Raw genomic sequence first — 26,543 nt, forward strand, 5'->3', positions numbered from 1 at the left:
ATAAGGGAGGAATTCAATCTTATTTTTTAAAATAAATTACCTAGTATATATATGACTCTTGTTATCAGAGAGGAAGCTGAGATGGGAAAATCTCTGGACAGGAAGAAAGGAGCAATCCAATTAATTACTACCATAGAAACCTTTTTTTGTTGTTGTTGTTTGAAAATGTTCATCTGTGTTTGAAAATGTTCATCTTTATTTGAAAACTCCTTGCCCTCTTGAAAGATTTTTTTCAAAGCTATATGCAAAGGGCCAATCCCCTTATATAGCCAGCACACTATTTAATAATTGAATGTGACTTCCCCAAATCATAAAAGTTCCAGAGACAGAAGGGGTGTTTGGAGTCAGCTGTGCTCCAGCAAATGATTACCTGCCAGGGTCTCTGGATCTTGGCACTCCTGCCACATGGACCAGCTGACTTTTGTCCTGTGCATGCTTCCTATCCTCCCTGGCCTCGCACCACTCAATGTTAGCATCCCTCCCCCAACTTGTGACAACAAAAAGTGACTCCAGACATTGCCAAATGTCCCCAAGGGAAGAATAACCCACACTGAGAACCACTGGCCTAAGTGTTGCTTACATACCTCAGGTGACAGAGACATCACCACACCTATAAGCAAGCTTTTCCAACCCAGAGTTGCTGTTGGAGAGTTCAGCATTTCACTGAGCAACCATCTGTCTCCCTCCAGCTTCTTTCCTTGGGGCCAGTAGCAACTGTGTCCAATCTCCCTTTCCTATGATGCTTCTGCAGAGATCAACATAGTGCCCTGCTCTGCTCCCCATTGTCCCCCTCCACCTGCTGCCAAATCTTTTCTCTCCCAAGTTGAGCATTCCGCCTTCAGCTGTCCCTAATAGGACACGTTGGATCTTCTGTGGGTCCATGACTGCTCCAGGTCCTCAGTTACATATGATGCTTCAGGTGCAGGGTGGCCGTGGAGTGATCACCTCCCTCCTCTTGGATGCTCGTTCATGTAGTCCGCAGCTGTCACACCAGGACAGCATTCTAAGCTGCTGGCCAAAATGCTGAAGCTTTGTGTTGACACCATTCTCTTCGTGTTGACACCATTCTCTTCGGTCACTCTCCACACCCACACCCTCCCCCTGCCTCATTAGGACTATGTTTATCCTTCTCAAATTTCACCACTTCACAAGAAGTCTGTAACCGTGCTTGTCTCAGGGGACAGCAAGGTGGCCAGGGACGGGATGGAAGAGGAACTGAATTGCACACAATGAAGACTGCATATACATCTGTGCTTTTAAAACTTTTTGCTGCATGCATGTATTCCCTGGTCACAGTAAACAAGCCAGCAAATAGATCCATGGGACATACTTCACCTGCTTAGGGTCACGCAGTCCATCCAATCTGTCCTGACCCATTTGGAAAGGGATGATGGATCTTCCAGAGTCCTCACTTTCATCCTCAAACACCTTCCAATACTTCACTTAAAGCCATCCATGAGGCCAGGTGGAAAAAGATAAGGCTAGGCTCACCAAGGTACTTTTAAATCAAGGTACTGAGTGGTGACTTTTGCAGCTGGGACCCCAGGATTCCACCCATTTCATTCAAGAAAACAAAATGGCCCTCCTCTAAGTCATTACTATTGTGTATCTGGTTTCCCTAAACAGAGACCCACCGACTGGCCACCTTGCTTGCTTCCTCCTTCTTTCTGGGAAGTCTCTAACTGCAGGGCAAGCTGGTAGAAGTATCACCACCCAGAAAGATGCTTCTAGAACACTCTGGTGCAACTCACCCCTCTCACCATGAACCCAGCTCCTGCAGCCACCCCACGGCACACCTGGACTGTGGTGCTGAGAGCTGCTGAAGGCCTCATTCATTTAAGGGCAGCAGCAAGCCATCTTGAAGCAGCAGTAAGAATTGCACACACTGATAATGGCAAATTTATATGATTTATTCATACAATAACTCGTGGTGCACTTAACACACAGACAAGGCCACATTTTCAATAGCGTGGAAGAGATTAATTGATAAAACCTGTTAAGTAAATAATGAGTTTTGAATATAAATCACTCGCAAAAGGTTCTTTCCAAAACACTCGAAACAAGGATAAATTAGGACAAGGGTTTGGTAAATGTCAGCCTAGGGCCTGCTACAAACCCTCTCCCCTGCATAAATCCCAGTGCCTGTTGCAGGCAGGAAAAAGCAAAAGCCCTTATTAACTCTTGGCCTTTGTTTGCATCCTAATTCTTGCTCTCTGGCAAGTGCCAAGTACACTAGACCTCGTGTCTTTGTTTCCCAGGGCTCTGCTCCTCCTGCCCAGGCTGTGCCACGTGATCCTGTGTGGGTACCTCATCCAGAGCCAAGCCAAACCACAACTGTCTTCTCCAGCCTGTACTTGTCTCCATCAGAGGCCCTGAATCATGGCCCCGAATCCAGAGCCAAGTATGGCCATCATCTGGTGACTAGGGCCATTGGCTCCCAGCCATCTTGGGCAGGAAACTCTGTTTCAAAGAAAAGCCCTTGAGGGTGGGCTCTTGAGAACATCAGAGACTCGACAGGGAGGCAGCCTCTGCCCCAGCAAGTGAGTACATGGAAGAGACACCCAAGGAGCTTCGGTAGCACATGGAGGGCAAGTCCCCAACAGAAGTGAAGGCTCTGAGCATCACAACAGTATGGTGACCCAAGCGCCCCTATCAGTGACAGCCTTCTTAGCTTCAAGGTCTCTTTCACAGAAGAGAGACTGCCCAGGGTGGGAGGGGTGAGGTTGACAGCAGGTTCAACCACAAGGGGCTGTACCTAAGGCCCAAAGAGACGATGGGCAGAGGCTGACATGGGCAGCTGGCTTCCAGCTCACTGTGAGCCCAAGTCAGAATCTGAGACTCAGAGGAGGAGCTATAATCGGTTGGACTTGGGCACTGGGGAAGAAGCTGAGCCTCATTTGGGAATGTGTACACTCTCGTTCTCACAGTGAGGTGGGACAGCTTGGACACCTGGCAGGTGTCGCTGAAGTTGGCCTGAAGGAGGAGGGCCAGCCCCTTGCTAGGGTCTGGAGAAATCCTGCCTTCTGTAGCCGGCTGAGTCTTATCTCTCAGCACACCCCACCATTTTTAACTGCTTAGAGGTGAGCATGGGCTGGGTATTTGTACACATACATTCACAGCAGCATTATTTGCAGCAGCCAAAAGGTAGAAACAACCCAAGTGCCCTCAGGGATGAATGGATAAACACAATGCAGTCTATCTATGCCATGGAATGGTATTCAGCCTTAAAAGGGAAGGACATTAAGGTACCTGCTACGATGTGGGTGAACCTTAAAGATATTCTGAGCGAAAGAAGCCAGGCACAAAATGCAACTAAATGCATGATCTCACTGATATGAGGTTCACAAAGTAATCAAATTCAGAGACAAAAAGTAGAATGGTGGCTACCAGGGGCTGGGGGAAGGAAAGAATGGGGAGTAACTGTTGGATGGGGACAGTTTCACTTTTGCAAGAGTTCTGAGGATGGATGCTGATGACAGCGGCATAACACTGACTGTCCTTAATCCATGGTGTGTGCACTTAATAATGTGTGAGATGGTAAATCGGACATTATACACATTTTACTACAGTTTTTTAAAGCATACAGAAGTTGAGAATTTCTGTAAAAAAAAAAAAAAAAGATTAATGTAGGAAGGGTGGTGCAGTCATGACAACTGTTAACTAAGAACTGCCGGCAATGTGAAAAAGCAGGCTAACATTACCCTAGACCAAAACACCTGAACACAGGATTTAATGTGGTAGGTGTCCAGGTGTCTGGAGGTGGCTACTGGTCATCCTCACCATTTCCCATGTCTTCCCGATTTTACAAAATGAGCATATATACTCTTCTGACCATGGGGTGGAGAGACAGGGTAAATTAAGTACAAAAACCAACCACAAGAAAAGGAGAGGAATATGAATATTTATTAAATCTCTAGATTGGGATGGGTCTCATGTTTAATAGGAAAAGACAGGGAAGAAATCACATAGGAAAAGAGCAATTTGTTTGATTACTTAAGAAAGCAAAACCCGAAATTTAAAGGCAAACTCACATGAGATATACAAATGCCCAACAAATGTACACAGAGAACAATGATCAAGGCCATTAATAAGCAAAGAATTCAAAGCTCAAATAGGATTCTACTTTCAGCTATTATTGGGAGGGTGGGTTTTTTTGTTTGTTTTTATGGTCTGTATTATCTGTATCCTTGTTTGCTTTATTTTCAGTTTTACTATCCTAAGGGAGCAGGAGAGGACTAAAATGGAGATGCTTTCGGCAACTTGGCACTAAGCGTCCATCCTAAGGGATTAATATGAAACACACAAAAACATTTTATTCATAAAGTTGCTTATCACAACATTATTTACAATACTGAAAATCTGGAAATTGACTAAATTGCCAATAACTGAAAGAAAGTTTAGAAAATTAAGATAAAACTACACCACACAATATACCACCACCAATATAAAGTATCTGTAATAACCACATAGGAAAATAGGAATATAAAACTGCATGATAAAGCACATGGTATGATTACAACAGTGTAAAAAATTTACACCCCAAAAAGGCAAGATATTTAGCGACTATCTTGGTGTAAAATACTGATGTGTTTCCTTATCTTTTATTACATTTCTGTTCTCCATTTTTTTCTAAACTTAACACATTAATTTTACAATCAGAAAAAAAAACCTTTTATTAAAGTAAGGTGCCCACAAGATTCTTCAATGATGTTCATCTCATTCAAGAACGCAGTCGAGAGAGTTCAGAGCCCTCACTCTCTTGGAAGTAGAGGCATAGAAGGGGGCTGAGGCAGATGATTATATATGGATGGATGGTGAAGGGGGGAGGGAAGAACCTAGGGGCGGGCTGGGAGGGAGGGATTGGCAAAGGAGAGTCAGGCACCAGCTCACAGACTGGCCAGCCAAGGAAAGGGGCTTTGTGGAGTCAGGGAAGACTCTGACTGCTCAGCGGAGGTCTGTGTAGACCCAGAAGTAGGCACTAACGGTGTTCTCAAAGGGCAGGATCAAAGAGGGATTTCAGGAAGACACATGGATTTTGAGGGGAGCAGGGAAGGAAAGAGGGGGGGAGGTAAACTACTTGGGAAGGAGGAGGGAAGGGCTGTGGTGATAGCGATGGTGGTAGAGAGGAAGAGGTCAGTTGGCAGAGGGAACTCCCTGCTCTGCACTTCCACCAAACACACATGGCTCCTCTCTGGACAAGTTTTTGCGGGCAAACAGGAGACAATCAGCCCACGGGAGGAACCTGTCAACAGCTAGGCGGATCAAGTCAACCAGTTCAGAGTTAACCTAGGGCACCTCTGTTCAGTTCACTTTCTGCCACACGGAAAGGCTGTAGCATCTGTCTGATACAGTGCCCCAATGCCCTACCCACACTGGCTCTTGAGCACTTGAAATAGGGCAAGTGCAACAGAGATTCTGCTTTTAAAATGTTGGTTGTAATTTCATTCACTGAAATTTAAAGTCACTGGGGCCTAGTGGCTACTGGTCAGCACACACGTGGCATAGTTCTCAAAGGGCACTCTTTGGAGGAGAAGGGTCAGAAGTGCAGGCTCTCAGACCCCCGCCCAGACACCCTGAAGCAGAAGCTGCCCCCTCATGTATCTGAGCCTCTGAATTAGGGCCACTCAAGATTTCTGAGATCACTGGTCTGGGTTTCAAGTAAACTGCATGAAAGACCCCCTGGCTCAAGTGCAATAGGGATTTCCACAAAGAATGACTAGAGAACCATTCATAAAATGTGTCCAGTTCAGCAGCATTGGAGAAAAGTTACGTGATGCAACAAAGATGTGGTTTCCCTAAGCCTGGTCAAGATAAGGAATGTGGTCAGCTTTGATATGTGAAAACCAGAGAGCAGCTGCTTGTCTCGATGAATGCTGGAGATGTGCACAAATGGCTCCACCCTGGCATCAGTGTCAAAAACACAAAAAGCAACCGTCACCTGTGAGCTGATTTAGAAGAGCATGCCCCTGCATGTGAAATGCAACCGAGATTCTACAAGGAGACATATGTAAAGGGAGGCCAAGGAAAGCTAAGACCTAAGGAGGGAAGAAGCATTCTGAGTGTGCACCCTCACCGACAAAAGAGAAGACAGAAGCTCTTCCTGCAGAGTCAGATCTACATGCAAAACGCCCCCAAGCAGACCCAGCAGAGGCTTTTGTCACGCAGGTGAGAGACAGCCAGAATGCCAGTCACTCTGCTCTTTTCAGCACAGTTCAGCTTACAACTTCAGCAAGAGGACAATTTGGAGATTTTCTGATACTAAAATGTGCTTCAAGAAATAAAGAGAAAAAACGATGAGTGTACAGATGATAGTCAACCAGGAATTCGAAATAAAAGCTTCAAAATAAAAGCTTTGTAACTGTAAAGTAGGAGATAAAGCTAAATACCCTGAAAAGACATCACGAGAAACTGGACTGGATTGTAAAATTCTGCATCGAAGTGATGTGAGCAATAGAGAGGATGGAGAAGGGAAAAGAATAGGCTGACGGACACCATCCACAAAAGTGGAGGCTTCCAGAAGAGAAATGGGATCAGCAGAGAGGAACAGGGCCCTTCACTCCTCAAGTACAAACCGTTGGCAGAACATGAAGTCACTGATTCAATTAGAAGACTGTTTTGCCACCATATATGCGTCCACTGTAGGCTTAGTAAAAACAAAAATCTGTATTTGAAATTTTACTGATTTGAAGTAATCTTATAATATCTTGCCTTTTTGGTTACAATGTAATACAATGCAGTAAACTAATTTGCTGTATTTTGGTTCACATTTACCTTTTAAACACCAAAGCAGCACATGTAAAGAATTACAAGAAGTTACTTTGATACAGGAGTACATTAATGTTTATTAACAGAGTGCTTCACTCTTCTGATGACTACTGATGACTGATCAACATGTAGTGAACATGACCTGTGAATATTCCATTATTTTTAAGATGACATAGGCTAAGCTTATTACTACCACCTGCTTTTCCTGGTAACTTTATTTAGTGAATACAGAACTACCATCTGGGGAATTAGAAATCACCTAATATGATATTAATGAATAGCTTTCACAGTTCTCAAAAGAATTTAGAATTTACTAAAATTAATGCTATTTGTAATAGCAACTAACAGTGATTATTTCCTTCCTGCCTCCTGGATAAATACATGTCTGCAACCAACAATCTCCAGAGAAGAAGAACACTAATGGTTTTGAACATCTCAATTCAGGGATACAGTTATGCCTTCAACTATTTTCCACTGTGAATAAAGATGCCTTTTAAAGATGGCCGTGGTGTTCAAGGGTCATATTACTTGCTAGCAAATTATTGTCTGTGCCAGAAAGTCTCTGAAAATTTTTAACTAAATTTCTCATACATGGCATGCCTCTAGTTTACTTAGCATTATTTATTATTTGATATAGAAATTCCACAGTAATCACCTCATGCATATTTTGTTTTTGGATTTGAAGATTTGCAATCTTGGAAAAGTTAGAGCTAGACTTTCAGGTATTGGCATCTAGCATTATTAAGTTTACATTAAAAAAACCTAGGGTACATGTTGATATAATATTTTGAGTATATCAGGCTAAATTAGATATATTATTAAATTATAAACAAAAGAACCAGGAATTTATAGTGTCAAACCTAATTTGACATGTGGTTACATTTTGAAATGTACTACATTTCACAAATAATTGAAGTATTATATTTCTTGAATAGAGTGCTATGTTCAGTCACTATGCTCCTGATAGCTGAAGCTATGACAATTTCAACTTGCTCACTCTGTGCTTATTCATTCAATAAATAAGCTATGACTGTTACCAAAAAAAAAATAATAATAATAAAATGTAAAGGTTCAGCCCGATTATAATGACAAAATCAAAAGTTGCGGCTGTTACATATTCTTAGGCCAAATTACTGATGCAGGTTTTAACTCCCTGCCCCTGGGGTTGATTCCAATAGTATGGGTAATCATGAAAAACCAGCTCTAATTCCTTCTCTCACTGGCATTATATATGGTCTCTGGTTAGCGAACTCAAGGCATGAATGACTGGGGAAGGGTTCCACCCTGGGAATCATTATACACATTGTGATCCTGCAAAGGGTCAGAAGCTACAAAATACAGTTCCCCTGCATGAATGTCTGAAAAATTAGCCAGAAACTCCTGGGGATTGAAGCCCACCCACACAGTATACCTGTAGTCTACCGTGCGTATGGAATAGCCCATGACCTTTATATCTTCTAAGCTCGGCTTGTCAGAATTCCACTGAGGAGAGTCTGCGGGCCGAGGATACTGGCTATAGGCCACCAACTCCCGGGGATTACTGCGGACATGGGGCTCCTCCTCCTCACCATGGTCTTCAAAGAGCTTCAGGAGGTTCCGGCCTTCTCGGCACAGCTCCATGTGAAACGAGGGGATGGGGCAGCGTGGAGGGACACGGAGTCCCGCAAGTCCAGCAAGTGTGGGGAAGAGAGAGAGCAGCTCCACCAGGTCCCCAGTTTGCCGGCCTGAAAGAAGAAGCCACCCCATGGAGCAGGTTACAGCCCCACACGCTGACTTGTGTTCTTTTACAGCATTTATTTTTAGCCCAAGAGCTTTAGGAACAAAACCAATTCAGGTCCTCACCCAACAGCAGGGCAGAATGAAGGTGCCCTCAGCTTGCTGGCACTTTTAGCAAAGATTTAAATGTAGGACCCACCAGTGTCTGGGTGATTCAGGCAAGGCTCAGACTGCTGGGGAAAGTCTGTTGAGGACAGTCTGTTCCCAGCCTCACAGCATTGCCCGGCCGATCCCTCCTTTCTGGATATCTGCATCTCATCCATCTCCTTCTTATTATTGTAAATTACAAACAACATGAAATTTACTGCTGTGACCAGTTTTTTGTGCCCAGGTCAGGGGCACTCAGGACGTTCCCACTGTTGTACAGCCATGCCCACCACCCAGCACAGAACTATCTTCACCTTGCACAGCTGAAACTGTCCCTGTGAAATGACACCTCCAGCTCCTGGCACCACCCTTCTACTATCTGTCTCTGTGTGTCTACTGCTCTAGGCACCTCACAGACATGGAATCACATAGTGTTTGTCCTTTTGTGCCTGGCTTCTTTCATTTAGCATCATGTCTTCCAAGTCTACCCGGGTCATAGCACACATCAGTTTCCTTCCATTTTAAGGTTGGATGATAGCCCACTGTATGGATGTGCCATGTTTTGCTTATCCATTCATCTGTCAATGGACACTTGGGTTGCAACCACCTTTGGGCTACTAATAATGCTATGAAAATTTTTATGCATAGTTTTCTTGGAGTACCTGGTTTCAGTTCTGTGGGATACATACCTAAGAGTGGAACTGCCAAGTCACACGACTGTTCTATGTTTAACTTTTTGAGGACCCACCAAACTTTTACACAGGGACTGGATCATTTCACATCGCCACTGGCAAGGCCTGAGGGCTCCTGTTTCTCCACACCCTTGGCAGTGCTGCCATTTTCTGTCTGCTTTGATAAAGGCCATTCTAACAGGCATGAAATGATATCTCATTGTTGTTGATTTATCTTTAAAGGCTAAATCTTGTACTTTATTGTGACTCCTGTTAAAATTTACTGTTACTCTGGGCCATAACTCTAGCCTTTTTGGATCTTTAAGAGTTTGCTTTATATGGCTCAATTTTATTTCCAACATATTTGGTTTGTAAGTAAAATAAAAATAAAAGTAAAGAATATTTTTTAAAAGATACCTTTACAATGGCGAGGCCTGTCTAACACAACCACCTTAACCAGACAGTCCAGCTTGACTTCACTAATAAGGGCACAGGCCACCATGAAGTGTCCCCAGTGGTATACAGGTGGAACCCACAACCTCACAGTGTGCAGCATGTGTCCAAAGGGTTCACCCTGAATCTAATTCTCAGGAAGCAGTCAGACAAACCCAGACTGCGGAACACTGTACAAGATAGCTGCCCTGGATACTTGAAAAACATGAGTTCAGGGAGATACAAGGAGCCCAGGTGACAGCTGGCCATTGTAATAACTTTTCACTCAGAGTTGAGACAGGCGTGTAGGAGGCCCCAGAGTAGGGTTCTGAAGCCACCTGCTTGGGATTTAACAAGCTCACTGAAGCTGTTAACATCAGGCTCACTGAGGAAAAACTCTAGGGATCAAGGGCACAAGCCAGGAGGTTTTACCAAGAGAAGGTGGCAGCGTGGTGCATGATGGCGGCGGTAAGTGGGAGAAATGGTGTAGACAGATTCTGAATGAATGGTGGCAGGAGGGCTGAAAGACTGCTCATCACGTACAGACCGTAAGAGAAAAGACAGGCCACTATCAGCATGGTTTTGATGGGCCACTATCAGCATGGTTTTCTGGCCCGGGCAACCACTGCCATTTCCTGAGAAGGGGAAGAGTGTCAAAGGCTTAAAGTCAAAGGTCAAATATTCAGCTTTGAGCATGTTAGACTGGCTATTGGAAATCCAAGTCCAATGATCAAAGAAGATATACAGGCTTGAGAGAAAATTTGGAAAGAAATGGGATGACAGTGCAGCAACATCAATCTATAAGCTGCTCAACACCTCCCCTCTGAAGTTTCAAAAAGGATTCTCAACGTGTCAGAAGATTTCTCCCAGCAAATAAAGGGCTATGGTCATGTTTTCAAACTGTTTAACATTTTTATCAATGACATGAAAGAAGACAGTGCATGCAACACACAGAAATCAAAGGTTCAGGAAAAAACTGGGCAGTAGAGAGCAAACTTGGAAAGATCCAAAAAGGCCAGAACGATGGACTAAAACCAAGAAAAATTTAAACAAGAGCCACTGATGGGACAGACCTGGCACCACACCAGATGGAGGAGCTGAGGTGGCTAATGTTCCCTTGCAGAGGGCTGAGTCCCAGCCAGAAGGACGCAGGTAATGAACTTCTGCTCACCTGTAAGGGGGAAGCCCCTGCCCCCTGCCCTGAGCTCAGAGCACACTCCTGTCACCTCCATGATGGCTCTCCCCATCTTGGGGTGGCCCCTGCTCTACCCCTCTCCCTTCCAAGCCCCCTATGAACAGGGGCCACCCTCATCAACTCTGGCACTGCCGCTCCCCTGCCCTAGGTAGAAAGGCCTGTGCTGGGTGGTGAGGGGGTTTCTGTACCAACTAAAGGCATCCCTGCTGTCAAGTAGCATCACTTCTGCATTTCCATACCTGGCTCTGGCACTTCTGAGACGGAATCAAAAGGGTCGAGATAAGGGAAAAACTTCTCGCCTTCCACCGGAAGCGGGGCTGTCCTTCCGGGAACATAGAACATCAGAGGCACTCGTGTAGTGACGTCAAAATTACTGTATTTCGCCCATTCTCCGTGTTCACCCAGAGCCCATCCTGGTCATAAAAATCAGAGCATGACAGAAATGAATCAGCACCTCACGGCTTGCTCACTTCAGTTAGACACCATTTCATTCCCTCTTGTAAAAGCCAGAGGAAGCAAAAACTCACCATCTAGAAGAAATTCTGCTAGAATTACCACACAGAAAGGTAGGAGGTGGAGTCATTGTTGACTCAAATCACACAAGCTCAGATCTGCACTTGTGAGTGTGTACCACAAAAACAAGATCTGTGAGACTGGAGCACAGTTTCTCACATTTAAAAAGACATGCGTATCTTTTTCAATTTTTACGACACACCACAGACCAAAGAAAATAACTTCTGGTTCCACATGCTTAACCTTGATTTAAAAACAACTCCTAAGCCTCCTTTAAAATACCTCTTGTAAAAGACAGCTTGAATACCCCAAGTTGGCAATTTCCAATCACTTTGAGTGCTATTTTTGATATAAAAAATATAAAAGAGAGAGACTGTACATTAAGTCGGAGAAGGCAATGGCAAGCCACTCCAGTCCTCTTGCCTAGAAAATCCCATGGATGGAGGAGCCTGGTAGGCTGCAGTCCATGGGGTCGCTACGAGTCAAACGCGACTGAGCGACTTCACTTTCACTTTTCACTTTCACACAGTGGAGAAGGAAATGGCAACCCACTCCAGTGTTCTTGCCTGGAGAATCCCAGGGATGGCAGAGCTGGGTGGGCTGCCGTCTATGGGGTCGCACAGAGTCGGACACGAGTGAATTGACTTAGCAGTAGCAGCAGTACATTAAGTATTTCATATTAAAAAATAAACAAAATCACGTCAAGCTGCCATGCACAGGTTCAAGAAGGCTTCTGTGGTTCAGATGTAGGCAGTCCCAGGAGGGCCCTTTGGGAAGGGCCATTTGTCATCAAGTGCAATTGCCTCAGAGCAGAAGCTAGCTTCCAGGGCTGCAGGGGCCATGGTAGCACTGGAGGAGGAAACTGGGCACTGAGAAGGGGGTTCTGAAGCTGATGGCAGATCATTAGGGAAACAGTGAGAACTTATGACACCTCCATACTTAACAAAATAATATGGGTCTTTATGAGGTGTAAGGTAGGCTTGTGAGAAATGACATAGAGAACTGTCTATGACATTAAGTGGAAAAAACAAACCAGGGAACAAAACAGGACACAAGCACAATTGATCTTGCCATGTTTTACAGCTATACATTATGCACATACACACTCATGACATAGAGTCCCATGTATATGCGTGACTGAAGGATGGATGGCTATCTGTCAGCACCAGTTAGCTCTGGGCAAGTAGGATAAAGGGCAGTGTGCTCTGTGTGCTTCTTTCTCATCACAGTGAACACATGCTATGATCTAAAATTGTCCCACTTCATATCTGACAATATTAAAGAATTATTTTCCTGTTTCTAAGTAGGACAATAGTAGTATAGTCAAACTTCAAAAGAGCCATATTTATTAGAGATACTGTTTACAAAACTTAATTACCTGAGCCTGGCTTCAAAACAATTTGGGGATGGGCGTGTGGGTGAGGATGAGACCAACAAGACTGCTGTGAGTGGATAACTGAAGCACAGGAACATGGGGAAAGGAGCTCACTGGCCCCAAACACACCCCAGAAAAGAATTCTTTTAAAAATATATTTTCATTATTGGAACAAGTGAGAAACTGCCTTAGAGACCCATAGTAGTGAACCCCAGGATCCCAGCAGAGAGGACAGCGAGGCTCAGGCCTGAAGGCCATGTTGGGCTCTGCCAGCATTGTTCTGCACCCTCCTCAGACAAACTAAGAGTCATTCCAACCCTCTCCGTGAGAAATGGGGGCTCCTGCTGAGTTCACCAAGAAAGGTTAGTATGAGGTCCATCCTGCCCACCCACCTCCACCAGCCAAGATACTTCTTCGACTCAAAAGAGGCCTGGCCTCCATGGAGAGAAGTCCTGGGTCTAACAAGGTAGACACAAAAGCACCCAAGACTGCCGACTCAGGGCACTCCTGATTCACAGAAGAGAATATACACCTATTTCACGCAAGTTAGGGAAGTTTTCACAGACAAGTTCAGATGCTTTGAGTGACTCGCCAGGGCCATTCAAAACACTTACCATGATCCGAGGTAAATGCCACAATCGTGCTGCTGGCCAGCTGAAGGTCGTCCAGAGCACTCAAGAGGCGGCCAACCTGTGTATCCAAATAGGATACACAGGCAAAGTAGCTCTGGCGGATTTTCCGCTGCAGATAAAAATAGTAATGCAAGTGACTACGATTTAACGTGTATGGCATACCCAGATACAGTGCTTGTTTGAGCGCCCCTCTGAGCCCCAGCCCTTTGGTGCCCTTGGTGACATTTTCAACAAGAACAGAACCCTCATTCCCTCCCCATACCCTCGCCTCCACATGTGTGTGTGATAAGTTGCTCAGTCGTGTCTGACTCTTTGTGACCCCATGGAATATAACCCTCCAGGCTCCTGTGTCCATGGATTCTCCAGGAAAGAATACTGGAGTGGGTTGCCATTTCCCTTCTCCAGGGGATCTTCCCGACCTAGGAATTGAAACTGCATCTCTTATGTCTCCTGTATCGGCAGGCAGGTTCTTCACCACTAGTGCCTTCCACAGCCACAGCCAAATTCCCACTTTCGGGGCAAATCACCAAATCAGTTTTCACTTTTGGGCACAGATCACAGTGGATGGATATGCCTCTTACTATTCTTTTCTGTCTCCTTCACATATCCTTATGAGTCCCAGGAGATGACCATGTACACAGAAACTGACCCCTCAGCCTCCCAAACTCTGAAGTGAAGTGAAGTGAGGTCACTCAGTCGTGTCTGACTCTTTGTGACCCCATGGACTGTAGCCCACAAGGCTCCTCAGTCCATGGGATTTTCCAGGCATGAATACTGGAGTGGGTTGCCATTTCCCTCTCCAGGGGATCTTCCCAACCCAGGGATCGAATCCAGGTCTCCCGCATTGTAGACAGATGCTTTACCATCCCAAACTCTGAGAGTCACGCCAAAGATGCCATAAAGCTGTATTCATATCCTGGGTTGCTCTAACAAAGTATGACCTACTTGGTAGCTTGAAACAACAGAAACGGATTGTCTCCCAGTTGTGAAGGCCAGAAGTCTAAACTGAACATGTAGGAAGGGCCAGGCTCTCTCTGAAGGCTCCAGGAGAAGGATGTTCTAGTTTAGGGTGGTGGCTGCAATCTCTAGGGCTCCAGCCTCTGCCCCAGCCACCCATGGAGTCCTTCTCCTGTCTCTCTCCTCTTCTAATGAGAACCCGTCACAGTGGATGTGGGCCTGCCTTATGGCAGCATGAGCTCACCCATGTTACATCTTCCAAACAAGGTCACATTCTGAAGACCTGGGGGTCAGGACTGTCACGGATCTTCCTGAGGGATACAACTCAACCCTAAGGGCGGCCATGAGCAGGCCTCTCCTCTGGGCCGTTTGTCACCTGGCAGGAGATCATAGCCACATTCTCTCCAACAAGCTGCCTACGGTGCACCCTCCCCAGACTCTCAGCCCAAGTGGCTCCTGGAGCAGAAAGTGTCTGCTGGCCTGACTCTGCCCCTGCCTTTTTCATGGGAAGGAAGGAGATTGTGTTTTCAGTGTCTTCCTGGGCCGCCTGCATCAGAATTCCCATAAAGACTTGTGGGCTGCATGGTGTTCTCGCCCCACTTTGACTCAGAGAGCTGGAAGCTGGGAGTGGAGTCCGAGAACCTGCATTTCCCACAAAGCACACCTGGCAATTCCAACAGGAAGACAGTGTGAAAACACTGTTGTCTGCCTTCCCATGTAGAGGGCCTGTTGGAGTGTTCATGTGTAACAGAAGGGCAGGGCCACATATGGAATATTCCAGAAAGAGTGTCCTCAACATCCACTTTGCACTTCAGGGAAGGGGGGCTGGAAAGTCAGCACAAGGATTCTAACTCTGGAATTGCTCTACCCCCACATCATGACAAATGGATCCCAGACACAGCAGCTGGACAGCGCTGGCCGTGTACATGCCCCGCTCCCTCTGCACCAAGGCCCCATTCACTAAGCCACCTCCTGACACCAACAGGGACATGTGTCAGCTTTCCCACAGAGGGGACTCACCAGGACCAGCAAATCCAGAGTTTCAGCTGGCACAGGAGTCGCCAACCACCCTCCACCTGACAGACTGTCACCTGGATTCAACATCATCTCCCATCAGTGAGGGTCACCCAGGCTTTATCTCCACCCTGGGGCCCCAGCCAGTGAGTTCCCAAGTCTCCCAACAATCCCCTTCTTTGGAATGGGGATGCTGAAGGGGAGATCTGTTGATCCACCCAGCACATCCATCCCTGGCCCCTGTGCTCCACAGGATGCTTCACACATAGAAACTTGGTACCTGAAAGTCAGCAGGAATCGGGCCATAGGGCACACTGAGATTTAAGGCTTGGATGTCCTCCCGCTGCCTGAGGTCCATCCAGGGGTTGTAAGCCACCAGAGGAAGGCCAGTGGGGACCTGGGGGTCAGGAGCCAGGCTGACGTTCTCCAAGGGATACAGCTTCTGAAATTCCTTGGGGGAAAAGCACACAAAGCCACCAGGATGTCACTCTTCTGGCAAAGGCACATGCTGGACGTCTTCTCTCAATCTGTGATGCACTGACACAGGTGTCTCCCCCTCTGAAAGTCACTGTCAGGAGACGCCAGTGCTAATGAAATCACTCGACTGGTTTCCTGCAAACCAATCAGTAACAGCTCTCTTCCTTCATAGGGACCGATGCCCTCCTATTTCTGTCACCACCTCCCCTCCAACTAGAAAACATGTGGAGAGGTGTTGCCAGCTCCCCGAACCACTCTCGTGTTCAGACAGTCACTGGGAGAGCTCACAGGTTACGATTATAACAGTGAAAGCACATGAGACACAGCAAAGTGGACAGTCTGGGGGACACCAGGAACAGCCCTAGTTCAGTCACACAGGATGTGAGTCATTCCCCCAGCAATGAGTTATTTGACATTTATGCCACGCTGCCAGCTGGGAAGCGGAGGCTCATGAAAGCCTCAGGGCCCAGGGCCTTGACGAGCCTGGTCACCCAGGTACCCTCTGCCTGCACAGATCAAAATCCCAGACTTGAGGCAGGAAAACAGAGCTTTCTGTGGACAGTCCAGGCCTAGGGAGCAACTTGGCAGTTCTGGGAGAGGGGAGAACACTCACTCCCAGGAGCCAGGTTCCCCAAAGCTGGGCCAAGGTCCAACCTCACGAGCAGGCCCAGGGGTAGGCTAACTCCTTCTCCACGGGACACAGAAGTGAGTCCCCCTCTGGCAAGGGGACTGACAGGTCCTGTGAGGAAGGCCCGATGCCCTGGGCCAGTCAAAGGCAGACAACCACAGCATCAGAGAGCAGCCTCTGGTCTCCACTCCCATCGCAAACGACGGGCATGCTTTGTGAAACCAAAAGGATGGGCTGCTTAAGCCCGGGGAAAACATGATAGGGAAAACTGAAAAATATTCTACAAAAGAAGTGACTAAATACTCTAAATAATATGCATGTAAGCACAGGATTTTAGGCTCAAACAAACCACACAGGACCCTGTGTTTCAAAGCTCGGGGGAAAGGCAGTTAAGTTGACCAGGGTTGCACAGCCCCTGGAGGGGTGTCTCAGGGATCATTGCTTAGCACGGGCTAGGGTGGCCGGCTCTGCCACCCTTCTCCATGATGATTTCACCATCCACCACCACATGACTCACTGTATCCAAGGAAAAAACCCTCCAGTGGAGGAAGTAGAAGACCCAGCGTTTCCAACTAGATTACTATCCTAAGTCTACTTCTTAGCCTTGACCTCTGAAACCCAGCATCCCATCACTGAGTACACCAGTGCCATCAGGTAGCCCTGGTGACCGGGGACAGCCAGATGTGGCCACTTTTATGCTGACCCAGCTACTGCAGCTGTGCTGGACCAGCCCTCAGCCAGCTCTTCACCTTGGGGTATCTGAAGGGGATGTGTGGCTTATGGTACCCCACAGCCAGGAAGAAAGGACTGGCCGATGTTTTCATCTTTCCCAACAACTGTATAGCTTGCTCAGTGCTCTGCTTATCAGGCAGGGTGCCTTCAGGCACATCCACCACATCCACGGGGCACAGCAGGTTGGCATGGAGTTCTCCATCTGGTCCCCTACAGGTCTTTCAAAACAAAACATACAAAATCAGCTTTGTAAATGCAAGAAACAGAAGCCATGAGAGTTTCACACAACCAATTCAGCTTTTTTACCTCCAGAACATTAAGTATTAGTCATCCAGACTAGACAGGCACACAGGAAGCAGTACCGAAACACAGAAGTGTTTCTTGTTTTCCAGGCAGAGGCCAGAAGTCCACCAGCACTTAGCTTCCTGTTGTATATCTTCTGTCTCTACACCATAATTAATTAAAGGAAACCGAAGTAAACTAACGATTAAAAAAATAGCTGTCTCCAACTCAACAAAAAAAATAGACAAAGGACTTGAATACATATTTCCCCAAAGTAATTACATGTAGAGATACTTAATGTCATTAGGGAAATGAAAACAAAAAAGTTTTCAATTTCAAAGCCAGACTAAAGCTTCTAAGTGACAGGGCTACACTTAACTGGATAAAGTGATAGTTGGTAGAATTTCGAGGTCCTCATGTACATCATGCACAGGATGGAACTGAAACTACTGCTTCATTTCCTAAAGCGGCCACGTTGGCCACAAGGCCAATTTCAGTTTGGACCATGGTTTCTACCTCACAAACACGCAGAGGCAGTGGCAGCTGCTGCCACATCTCGCTGGAGAGCATCCTTTCACAGGCCTGCCTTGCCCACGCTGCCCTGCCAGGAAGCCACCTGCCTCTCAGCACCCACTCAGCCGCCATGCTCACATGGTCTGCAGCACCCCTGGGGATGTGTGCAGTCAGACCCATCACTGTGAGAATGATATGAAGGATGGCTTCAGGGACCTGGCATTTGTGAGGCCACTAAAAGGAGGGAGATGATCTCAGGGAACAGAAGGCTTGAGATGCAGTCTTTCAACCTCATTCTGTTAACACTCAAGCCACCGGCCAAAGGTCAGAGCCCTCTGGCTTTCACTGTATTTTGAAATAAAAGTTGTCACAAATTTAGAAAATTCTTCTGCACCCTACCAATCTCCGCCAATCCATACCCTTCTCCCACATGGTGGCTCTAAAAACCTCTGAGAAACATGTCATTTCTCAGTGCTCTAGCTGATGTTCTGAATTTCTTAAATGTGAGTTTTAGTTGCATTTATACATCGGGGGGGGTGGTTCCTCTGAACCATCATTAAGTTTCTTTATAGAGTCCTTTTTTTCATAATGCTCTAAAATTTTAAAGCCCCTATCAAAGGTATCAGCACCAGAACACATCCATTAGGCACAAGACAGAGAAGACAGACAGTTGGAAAGCCTTTCTCCCCATCTGGGCTGAGACACTCAGTGCACAGGTCTGTCTTCTCCCTTCCATGTCTCAGCATCTCCTCTAATCCTCTGCACAGAGCTTTATCCAGGAACACAAAAGAGCCATTAAATAAGTCTTGAACATTAGAGCAGAAGCTTCTAGAGTGACACATCCCAGCCAGCTTCTAAAAACTCAGCCACCTCTCCACTGGACCTAATGCCAAAGATCCTAACACTTGTCTCTGTCAAGTCATGATCACCAACCAAAGCCACAAAGCTCACCATAGAACCAGCTAGAAAGAATATAGAATACATGCAATAGTTGACTTTGTTAAACAGAGAACAAGAGGTTCCTCTTCAAAACAGTACCCCTTTCAGAGCCTCACCTTGGTGTTTTCATACTTTTCAGAGGAGGGATGATAAGGTGGAACAGACCAGCTATATGGAGAATCATCACTATGATTGGAAGATATGCCTTGGGGGGGAAAAGGAAAAGTCATTAAATACAGCATAGCGAGTCCCTCAATGCCCTCCCCACCCAAAATGTACACTTTGCACACAACTGGGGAAGGGCCAACCCCCTCTTCTGGCCTCAGTCTCCTCATGTATAAGATTAGGAGCTAGGCCAGATGACAATAAGTCCCCACAAGAGCTGTCCCTCTGGGCTTCTTCCTGAGTGCTGGACCTGGCCCGGAAGAGCTCTCACTGGCACCTCTCCCCACCCAACGAGGAAGGCAGCAGAGGCACGGGCACAACCAGGGATGGCTAGGCCAGGGGAGGTTCCACGAAGGGGGTGCCTTGTTGGATGCCAACCAGACAGGAAGCGAGGGGAATGGGACTTGAACCCCTGCCTTAGGACGTCAGGTCCAGTGCTCATTCATGACGCAGAAACCCACCCAAGCTCAGCAGTCCACAGTCTATTTGGGAAAACAAAATAACAACATGCAACACTCAGGAAGGACGGCAGGCGTCTGGGGAGGAGAAGCACTGTGGAAGCAGGGAGCCCTGGGCACAGACGGGACATGGGTCTGGGCAGGGGGCACAGTGAGGGCCCTGGACAGAGGGAGGGAGGGAAAGCCTGTGCGGCTCAGCAGGGAGGAGTTGAGAGAGCAACACGGGCACACAAGGGGACTGCCATGACGAGCTGGGCAAGGTGGGCCTGAGGCAAAGGCAGAGGGCTTCTCAACACCACAGGCACCGAGACATGGCTCAGACCTGCTCCAAACCCCAGCGCTGCCCTCCATGCCCATGCAACCTTGGGCGAGTGACCTGACCTACCCAGCCTGTTTTCTCCCTGGGGAAGTGACACCCATGAGAAAAGCCCGCCCCCAGCCTGCCAGAGGATCAGGGCGGTGGCCAGGCACTCAGTCGAGGAGGCCAAGTCAGCCTCGGGCAGGCCTCTCCCTGACAGAACAGGTTCTTGAGAACAAAGACCCTCTTGAAAAATGTGTCTCCAGAAGGGCTGCAGTGCTGCATTCCTCGTCCCCACTAAGACAATTCCATGAGCTCATTCTTGGGAGGAAGGAGGCCCCCGTCCTGAAGCACCATCTCCCCTCCACTGTGTCTCCTTTCCTGGACTCTCCCTCCAGTGGTGCTCAGGCAAGGGTGTCAAGATGGGAGCAGAAAGTTCTAGTGCTGCGAGCCTTTCGGCCACATAACATGATTCCTGGCAGATTCGCCTTCAAAACTCCCAACTTTGCAGCCCCTCCTGATAAGTGCTCCGTGGGACAGAGCTTGGGCTCCCAATGCACCCCCATGCTCCCCTGGGAAGGGAATCAAGGCAGCTGCCACTCCAGCTTCCCAGAGGACGAATGGGAGGATCAAAGATGATGAATGATTTGCCTGAGGTCAACTGCACAGCTAAGCAGTGGCAGGATTGAAGGCAGGAGGAGAACGGGACAACAGAGGATGAGATGGTTGGATGGAAGCACGGATTCAATGGACATGAGCTTGAGCAGGCTCCGGGAGTTGGTGATGGACAGGGGAGCCTCGTGTGCTGCAGTCCATGGGCTCACAAAGATTTGGACCCGACTGGATGAGGGAACAACAACAAAGCAGTCGCAGAGCTGGGACTGGAAGCCAGGGGCCCGCACCCCAGTGCTACTGCCCATCAGCAGTTCACTCTGCCTCCAGAGATGCTCATCCCATGGAAGGTGGAAGTGAGAGAACCTGAAAACAAGGGGGACTAAACTACTGTGCATGTCTCTGTTAGACCACCATGCTGCCATTAAAAATGATGGTGTGAAGAGTCACTACGTGGGGAAATGTTTGTGCTTAAAACACTCACAGTATATGACTGTATATACAGGCAAATCTCAAATCAGAAAAATAATGCACTCATCAAAATACAGCTCTTCTCCATGTGCCACAAGTACAAGTAATTTATATTCTTTATACTTTCCTTCTTTTCCACCCAACTTTTTGCAAAATAACCATGAATTACTTCAAGGTAAAAAAAAAAAAATAAAGTATGTGCTTCAGCATTCTCATTTTGGCATTAAAGAGAGCTAGTTCACCAGGTAGTGTTGAAAGTCAGAGACCCTGGTACCAGCTCACTCTCCTCTTTCTGACCTAACTCACAGACAGTGGGCAGACAACCCTCACAAAACTGCAGCCTCTTCACTGGGCAAGTCAACAGAGCTGCCCTTATCTTACTTTACTGCCAGGGAGCCTGGAGTACAGGGGGTCAGGTGCAGAGCTGGACTCACAGGCAGTGCTGGCCCCCGCTTCCTTCCCCCCATCACCAGTATCTGAAAGGAAGGAAAAGCTCTTCTACCATTTCTCATTTGGGTGAGAACACAAAGTCAAGGTGAGAAGTGCTACTTTGGACAAAGATGTCAGTGACTAACAAGGTGTCCACCGAGCCCAAAAAGGCCTCTGCAGAGAGAGCTCCAACCCCAGGAGGGGTCTCCAGTCCCCAGGCACAAAAAAAGAGAGAGCCCAGACTCTGCAGGGCAAGCAGTACCAGGGTGAAAGACTTTTCCAACCGACATGGTCACGTAGCCGTTCTCCTTGAAGTACTGGGGGATGGTGGAGAAGTTTCCAGCGTGCACCCTCCAGTAGGAGTTGAAGTCATACAGGCGGGTAGTGTCTGGTCTCCTCCCAGTGAGGAAGGACACGCGGCTCGGGGCGCACACGGCTTGCTGGTAGGGAGCAGAAGCAGAAGGATACGTCCTCAGAGGAAAACAACGTCTGGCAGCTAAAAGGTAACCAGGCAACCTCCCGGGTCCTCAGCTAACAGCTTGGTGGCTGAGTCATGCAAATCTCAAAGCCAACCAGCTGGATTTGGGCCTCATGCCAGAAAGAAGTCTTTCCCAAGAGGAACGGAAGGCCTCAGCCCCTCCATCCAGCAGATGACTGTGTCCTGCCTGATGGCGTCTCTCGGGGGCCTGGAGCGGGCAGGGTCTTGGGGGCACAGGGGGGAGGACCACCATGGCAGCACCCCCTCCTTCTCAGCACCAGGCAATCCCCAATGTGGGGGAGAAAGCTGAGCAGGACTGGCCTGAGCACGACAGGGCCAGGGCACACCCTCCACCCCAGGAGAAGTACCCCTTGAAGGCAACCAGCTGTCTTGCCAGTGGACAACCAGGTTTGTCAACCACCATTTTCCAGACCATGCTCCCCTTTAATAAAGAGATGCCATCCCACAACCCTCAGTGCACATTGGGAGGGGGGCACACCCAGAGGTGCCCAGACATACCTGGGCAAAGGCATTCTGGAAGAGAAGGCTGCGGGAGGCCAGTTGGTCGATGTTTGGGGACCTTATGAGCTTGTTCCCATAACAGCCCAGGGAGGGGCGTAGGTCATCCACGATGATGAGAAGGACATTCAGAGGATCTGCACGGGGGAGGGGCTGCAGTGAGATCACCTGGACTGACACTTAACCCCCACCAGTGGCAGATGCTAGGGTGCCAAGAGGCCTAAGGCTGGCACCAGAGCCTTGACAGCCCAGTTAGCCAAGCCAGGGAGAGTGGAAGCGGACGCGCAGTGGAAGCCCCAGTCCTGGGTGGCAAGGTTAGGCTCTGGCCATGGCCTCAAGCCTGGTGGGGGAGGGAGGGAAGGATGGAGAGAAAGAACAGGGAGGGAGGGCAGGAGGGAGGGGAGAAGCGATGGTCCGTAGGAGGGAGGGGAGGAAGCATGGACGGAATGGTAGGAGAGAAGGAGCGAGGGAGTTAAGGAGGGACGTAGCCAGGGAAGGAGAGACGACCGAGCCGCGCAATGGGGACGAAGGACGCACCTGTGGCGTTGCCTGGCGCCGCGGGTCCGCGGGAGGCACAGACAGCACCCAGGACCAGGCCAAGCCATAGCAGGGAACGGCTGGGTGGCGGCATTTCTGCCCCAGAGCAGCCGCTCCAGGGCGACGGCGACAGGTTTCGGCAGGGCCGGGCCGCCCCCGCCGCCTGTCCCTCATCGGAAACCCAGGAGAGAAGCGAGGAGGTTGTAGCCGCCGCACAAGCCGGGCCCGGGGCGAGCGCGAGTACGCCTGCGCGAGATCCGGGCCACAGTGGGCGGAGCCCTGACTCTAGCACTGCGCCCGCCCCGCCCAGCGGCCCCGCCCGCCTGGTCGACCTCCTCGCGGGGAGCGGTGGCCCCGCCCACCTGGCCAAGCGTCTCGCGGTGGCCCACCGCCCCTGTAAGACAGGAGCACAGGGGCTCTTTCCAGGTGTCCTCAAAGATTTCCGTTGCAACCACTGTCCTCAACCAGCAGTTTCCCGCCTCTTTGCCTTTGCTCCTGCAATGCTTTTCACCTAGAAGCCCTTCCCTTCCCTCTTCTGTCTATAAAAGTCATATTTCTCCCTGCAGATAAGCCCTAATGCCATTCTCCTTCCATAGTGTCCTTTGAGAGCCCACCTTGCTCCATCTAAAAGGACTCCTCTCCTATGCATTTGTTCAACACTTATGAAGTACACCAGATATGTATCCTGAGCACTGTTGGCGGCTTGTGAGTTCTAAGTCCCTACCCTGGTTGAGCTTGTGGACAATAAATGACCAAATAATTTGGGGGGGGGGGCATGGGGAATTTCGTGTTATTTTCTATGGGGTGACCAGGCAAAGCCTCAATAGTAAAGTCTCATTTGAACAAAAACTTGAAAGAAGTGAGGGACCATTCATTGTGGAGAGCATGCTGACAGTGTGAGCCAATGGCACAGTGGTTGGTGTGGCTGGAGGGGAAACAGGAGATGGGGACCAGGTAGGAGGTGGGAGAAGTGACAGTCACAACTCTTTGATGGCAAAAATCATTCAGTGTCTGGGGCTTAGGGTTGAGAAGGATGTCACAATCCTCTCTCTGTCTCTGACTCACCTCTCCCAGTGTAAGAACCTAGCAGAATGCCAGGCAGATTGGAGATCTTTTCTTGCATACAATAATCCATACATGTTAGTATTGTTACTGAGGGTTTCCTATGCCCAGAACACGTGCTAATTTTCTCCTCACATGAACACTGTGAGCTAGATGCTACTATCATTCCCATTTCACAGATCCAGAAATTGCAATTCAGAGGGGCTAAATCACTCACTCTATCACACAGCCAGAAAGTGGAGGCACAGGGTGAACTTCCATGATAAGGAACCTAATCTGTTGGTAGCCACAATGCAGTCATTGCAGGAGGCCTGCTACCATTGCCACAGCACCTGCTTTGCTGTTTCCTCAGGTCCCGGCAGGGTACCTGTTCACACTGCAGCCTGGCTGGCTTTCCCCTGCCTGCCCTGCCTAGGAAGGGCCAGCTTCCACCTGCACTCACCAGACTAGACCATGCTGAATCCTTTAGGATGGGCCAGCCCAGCCAAGTGCCCAAGCTGCCAGGCTTGAGGTGGCATCTCATCTGCCCCTCTGCATGCTGACATTACACTTGCATTCAGTTCAGTTCAGTAGTACAGTTGTGTCCAACTCTTTGCAATGCCATGGACTGCAGCATGCCAGGCTTCCCTGACCATCACCAACTCCTGGAGCTTACTCAAACTCATGTCCATAGAGTCAGTGATGCCATCCAACCATCTCATCCTCTGTTGTCCCCTTCTTCTCCTGCCTTCAATCTTTCCCAGCATCAGGGTCTTTTCCAATGAGTCAGTTCTTGGCATCAGGTGGTCAAAATATTGGAGTTTCAGCTTCAGCATCAGTCCTTCCAATGAATACAGGGCTGATTTCCTTTAGGATTGACTGGTTTGATCTCCTTGTAGCCCTTGCATTGGTGGCTGCCTTTTCCTTCCCCAAAGTCTGGCCTCTAATGTTTCAGGAAGCTCTGAGCCGACCCAAGGACCCCAGTGTCTATTTAGAAAATTGCCACCTGAGGGCCGCCTCCAGGCAACATTCATTAAGAAGCCAAAAGATCTCAGTCATAGGACCACAGGGTAATGGATTTGGCCAATAACCACGTGAGCCTGACAGAAGACTCTGTGCTCCACAAGGGAATGCAGCCTTGTGACACCCTGAGCAAAGGATCCAGCTAAGCTGTTTCTGGACTCCTGATCCATGGAAACTGTGAACTAATAAATGTGGGGTGTTTTTAAATTTTTTAAAATTTATTTGTTTATTTTAAATTTTATGTATGGCTCTGCTGGGTCTTGGTTGCTGCGTGGACTTTCTCTAGTTGTAGAAAGTAGGGGCTACTTTCTAGTTGTGGTATGTGGGCTTCCCATTGTCTTGGCTTCTCTTGTTGTGGAGCACAGGCTCTAGGACATATGGGCTCAGTAGTGTAGCTCCCAAGCTCTGAAGCACAGGCTCAGTAGTTGTGGTGTATGGGCTTAGTTGCTCTGCAGGATGTGGGATCCTCCCAGATCTAGGATCAAACACATGTCTCCTGCATTAGGAGGCAGATTCTTTACCACTCACCTGCCAGGGAAGTCCAATGTATGTTGTTTTAAGTTACTAAATTTGTGGTAACTTGTGAAACATTACAAGATAAATACAACATTGTTCATTCATATAATGAATAGGCCTTTGACTGCAAGGTCAGATTCCTTCCTAGGGAGACCCTAAAAAAACTCAGGCAGGTGTGGAAGTGCTTTGAAAAATGAAATGCAGAAGTAAAGGGAGATGATAGTGGAGGAAAGTGAAAGCAAATGCTGAAGACGGACATTGTTGAACACATAATCCAATTTCAGGAACACAAAGCAGCCTTCATTGCTGTAGACACCCTTGATTTTAATGATTCTCATGACTTAAAATTTCAAAACTAATTTTTTTAAGCACTTAAACACCCCAACAGACCAGAATGTGAAATGCCCTCCTCCATATCAGCTGCACTCATACAGTGGCTCCAGTTCATTGAGCAGTTTTTAAGGGAGTGACTTAGTTTCACAAAGAGTTGGACATGACTGAGCGACTGAACTGAACTTAGTTTCTCTAAAAACTAAAATATTTAGGTGGAAACATAAAATCAGAGCTTGGGTGTCTCAGGATTGGCACTACTTTGTAGCTCATGAGATTTCATAAGGGCATCCAAAGCACACAGCCCCAAATCTTTCTATATAAAATAGTTTATACAAGCACATCTTAAATTCATTTCTGGAATATTAAAGAAATAATTATTGGTACCACTATCAAATTAAATTAACTAAATTTCAAACTCTAATTAACTATCCAGACACATGCATTTATTGTCTTGTATGGGTTGGGTTTGGGCTTCCCAGGTGGCTCAGTGGGTAAATAATCCACCTTTAACATAGGAGATTCAGGAGATGTGGGTTCGACCCCTGAGTTGGGAAGATCCCCTGGAGGGGAGCATGGCAACCCACACCAATATCCTTGCCTGGAGAATCCCATGGACAAGAGGAGCCTGGTGGGCTACAGTCCATGGGGTCACAAAGAGTCAGACACAACTGAAGT

General features: G+C 47.9%; 1 protein-coding gene across 2 annotated transcripts; it reads right to left on the reverse strand.

Moving 5' to 3' along the window:
* Positions 1-3,885: 3,885 nt before the first annotated feature.
* IDS (iduronate 2-sulfatase) lies at positions 3,886-23,205 on the reverse strand. 2 transcript variants are annotated; one of them, XM_019955415.2, is made up of 9 exons: positions 22,956-23,204; positions 22,419-22,555; positions 21,684-21,861; positions 19,105-19,193; positions 17,272-17,472; positions 15,698-15,868; positions 13,429-13,555; positions 11,166-11,339; positions 3,886-8,489 (listed from the first exon to the last, which is right to left on the reverse strand). In XM_019955415.2, exons 1-9 carry the CDS (start codon positions 23,047-23,049, stop codon positions 8,017-8,019), a joined length of 1,644 nt encoding a protein of 547 aa, XP_019810974.2. In that variant the 5' UTR covers positions 23,050-23,204; the 3' UTR covers positions 3,886-8,016. The 2 variants fall into 2 exon arrangements, with proteins under 2 accessions (XP_019810974.2, XP_070640531.1); XM_070784430.1 differs by lacking the exon at positions 17,272-17,472 and having other exon boundaries at positions 22,956-23,205.
* Between the last annotated feature and the right edge of the window lie 3,338 nt (positions 23,206-26,543).

Source organism: Bos indicus, chromosome X, assembly GCF_029378745.1.
Source record: "Bos indicus isolate NIAB-ARS_2022 breed Sahiwal x Tharparkar chromosome X, NIAB-ARS_B.indTharparkar_mat_pri_1.0, whole genome shotgun sequence".
Taxonomy (NCBI): domain Eukaryota; kingdom Metazoa; phylum Chordata; class Mammalia; order Artiodactyla; family Bovidae; genus Bos; species Bos indicus.

Bases quoted from the DNA above. Each gene is read 5' to 3' on its own strand.
- IDS (XM_019955415.2), bottom strand. From the start codon at position 23,049: ATGCCGCCACCCAGCCGTTCCCTGCTATGGCTTGGCCTGGTCCTGGGT. The intron at 17,473-19,104 runs GTGAGGCTCTGA...TTGTTTTGAAAG, and splicing joins AAAAGTATGAAAACACCAAG to ACCTGTAGGGGACCAGATGG. The intron at 13,556-15,697 runs GTACCAAGTTTC...TTTTATCTGCAG, and splicing joins CGATTCCTGCTGACTTTCAG to CGGAAAATCCGCCAGAGCTA.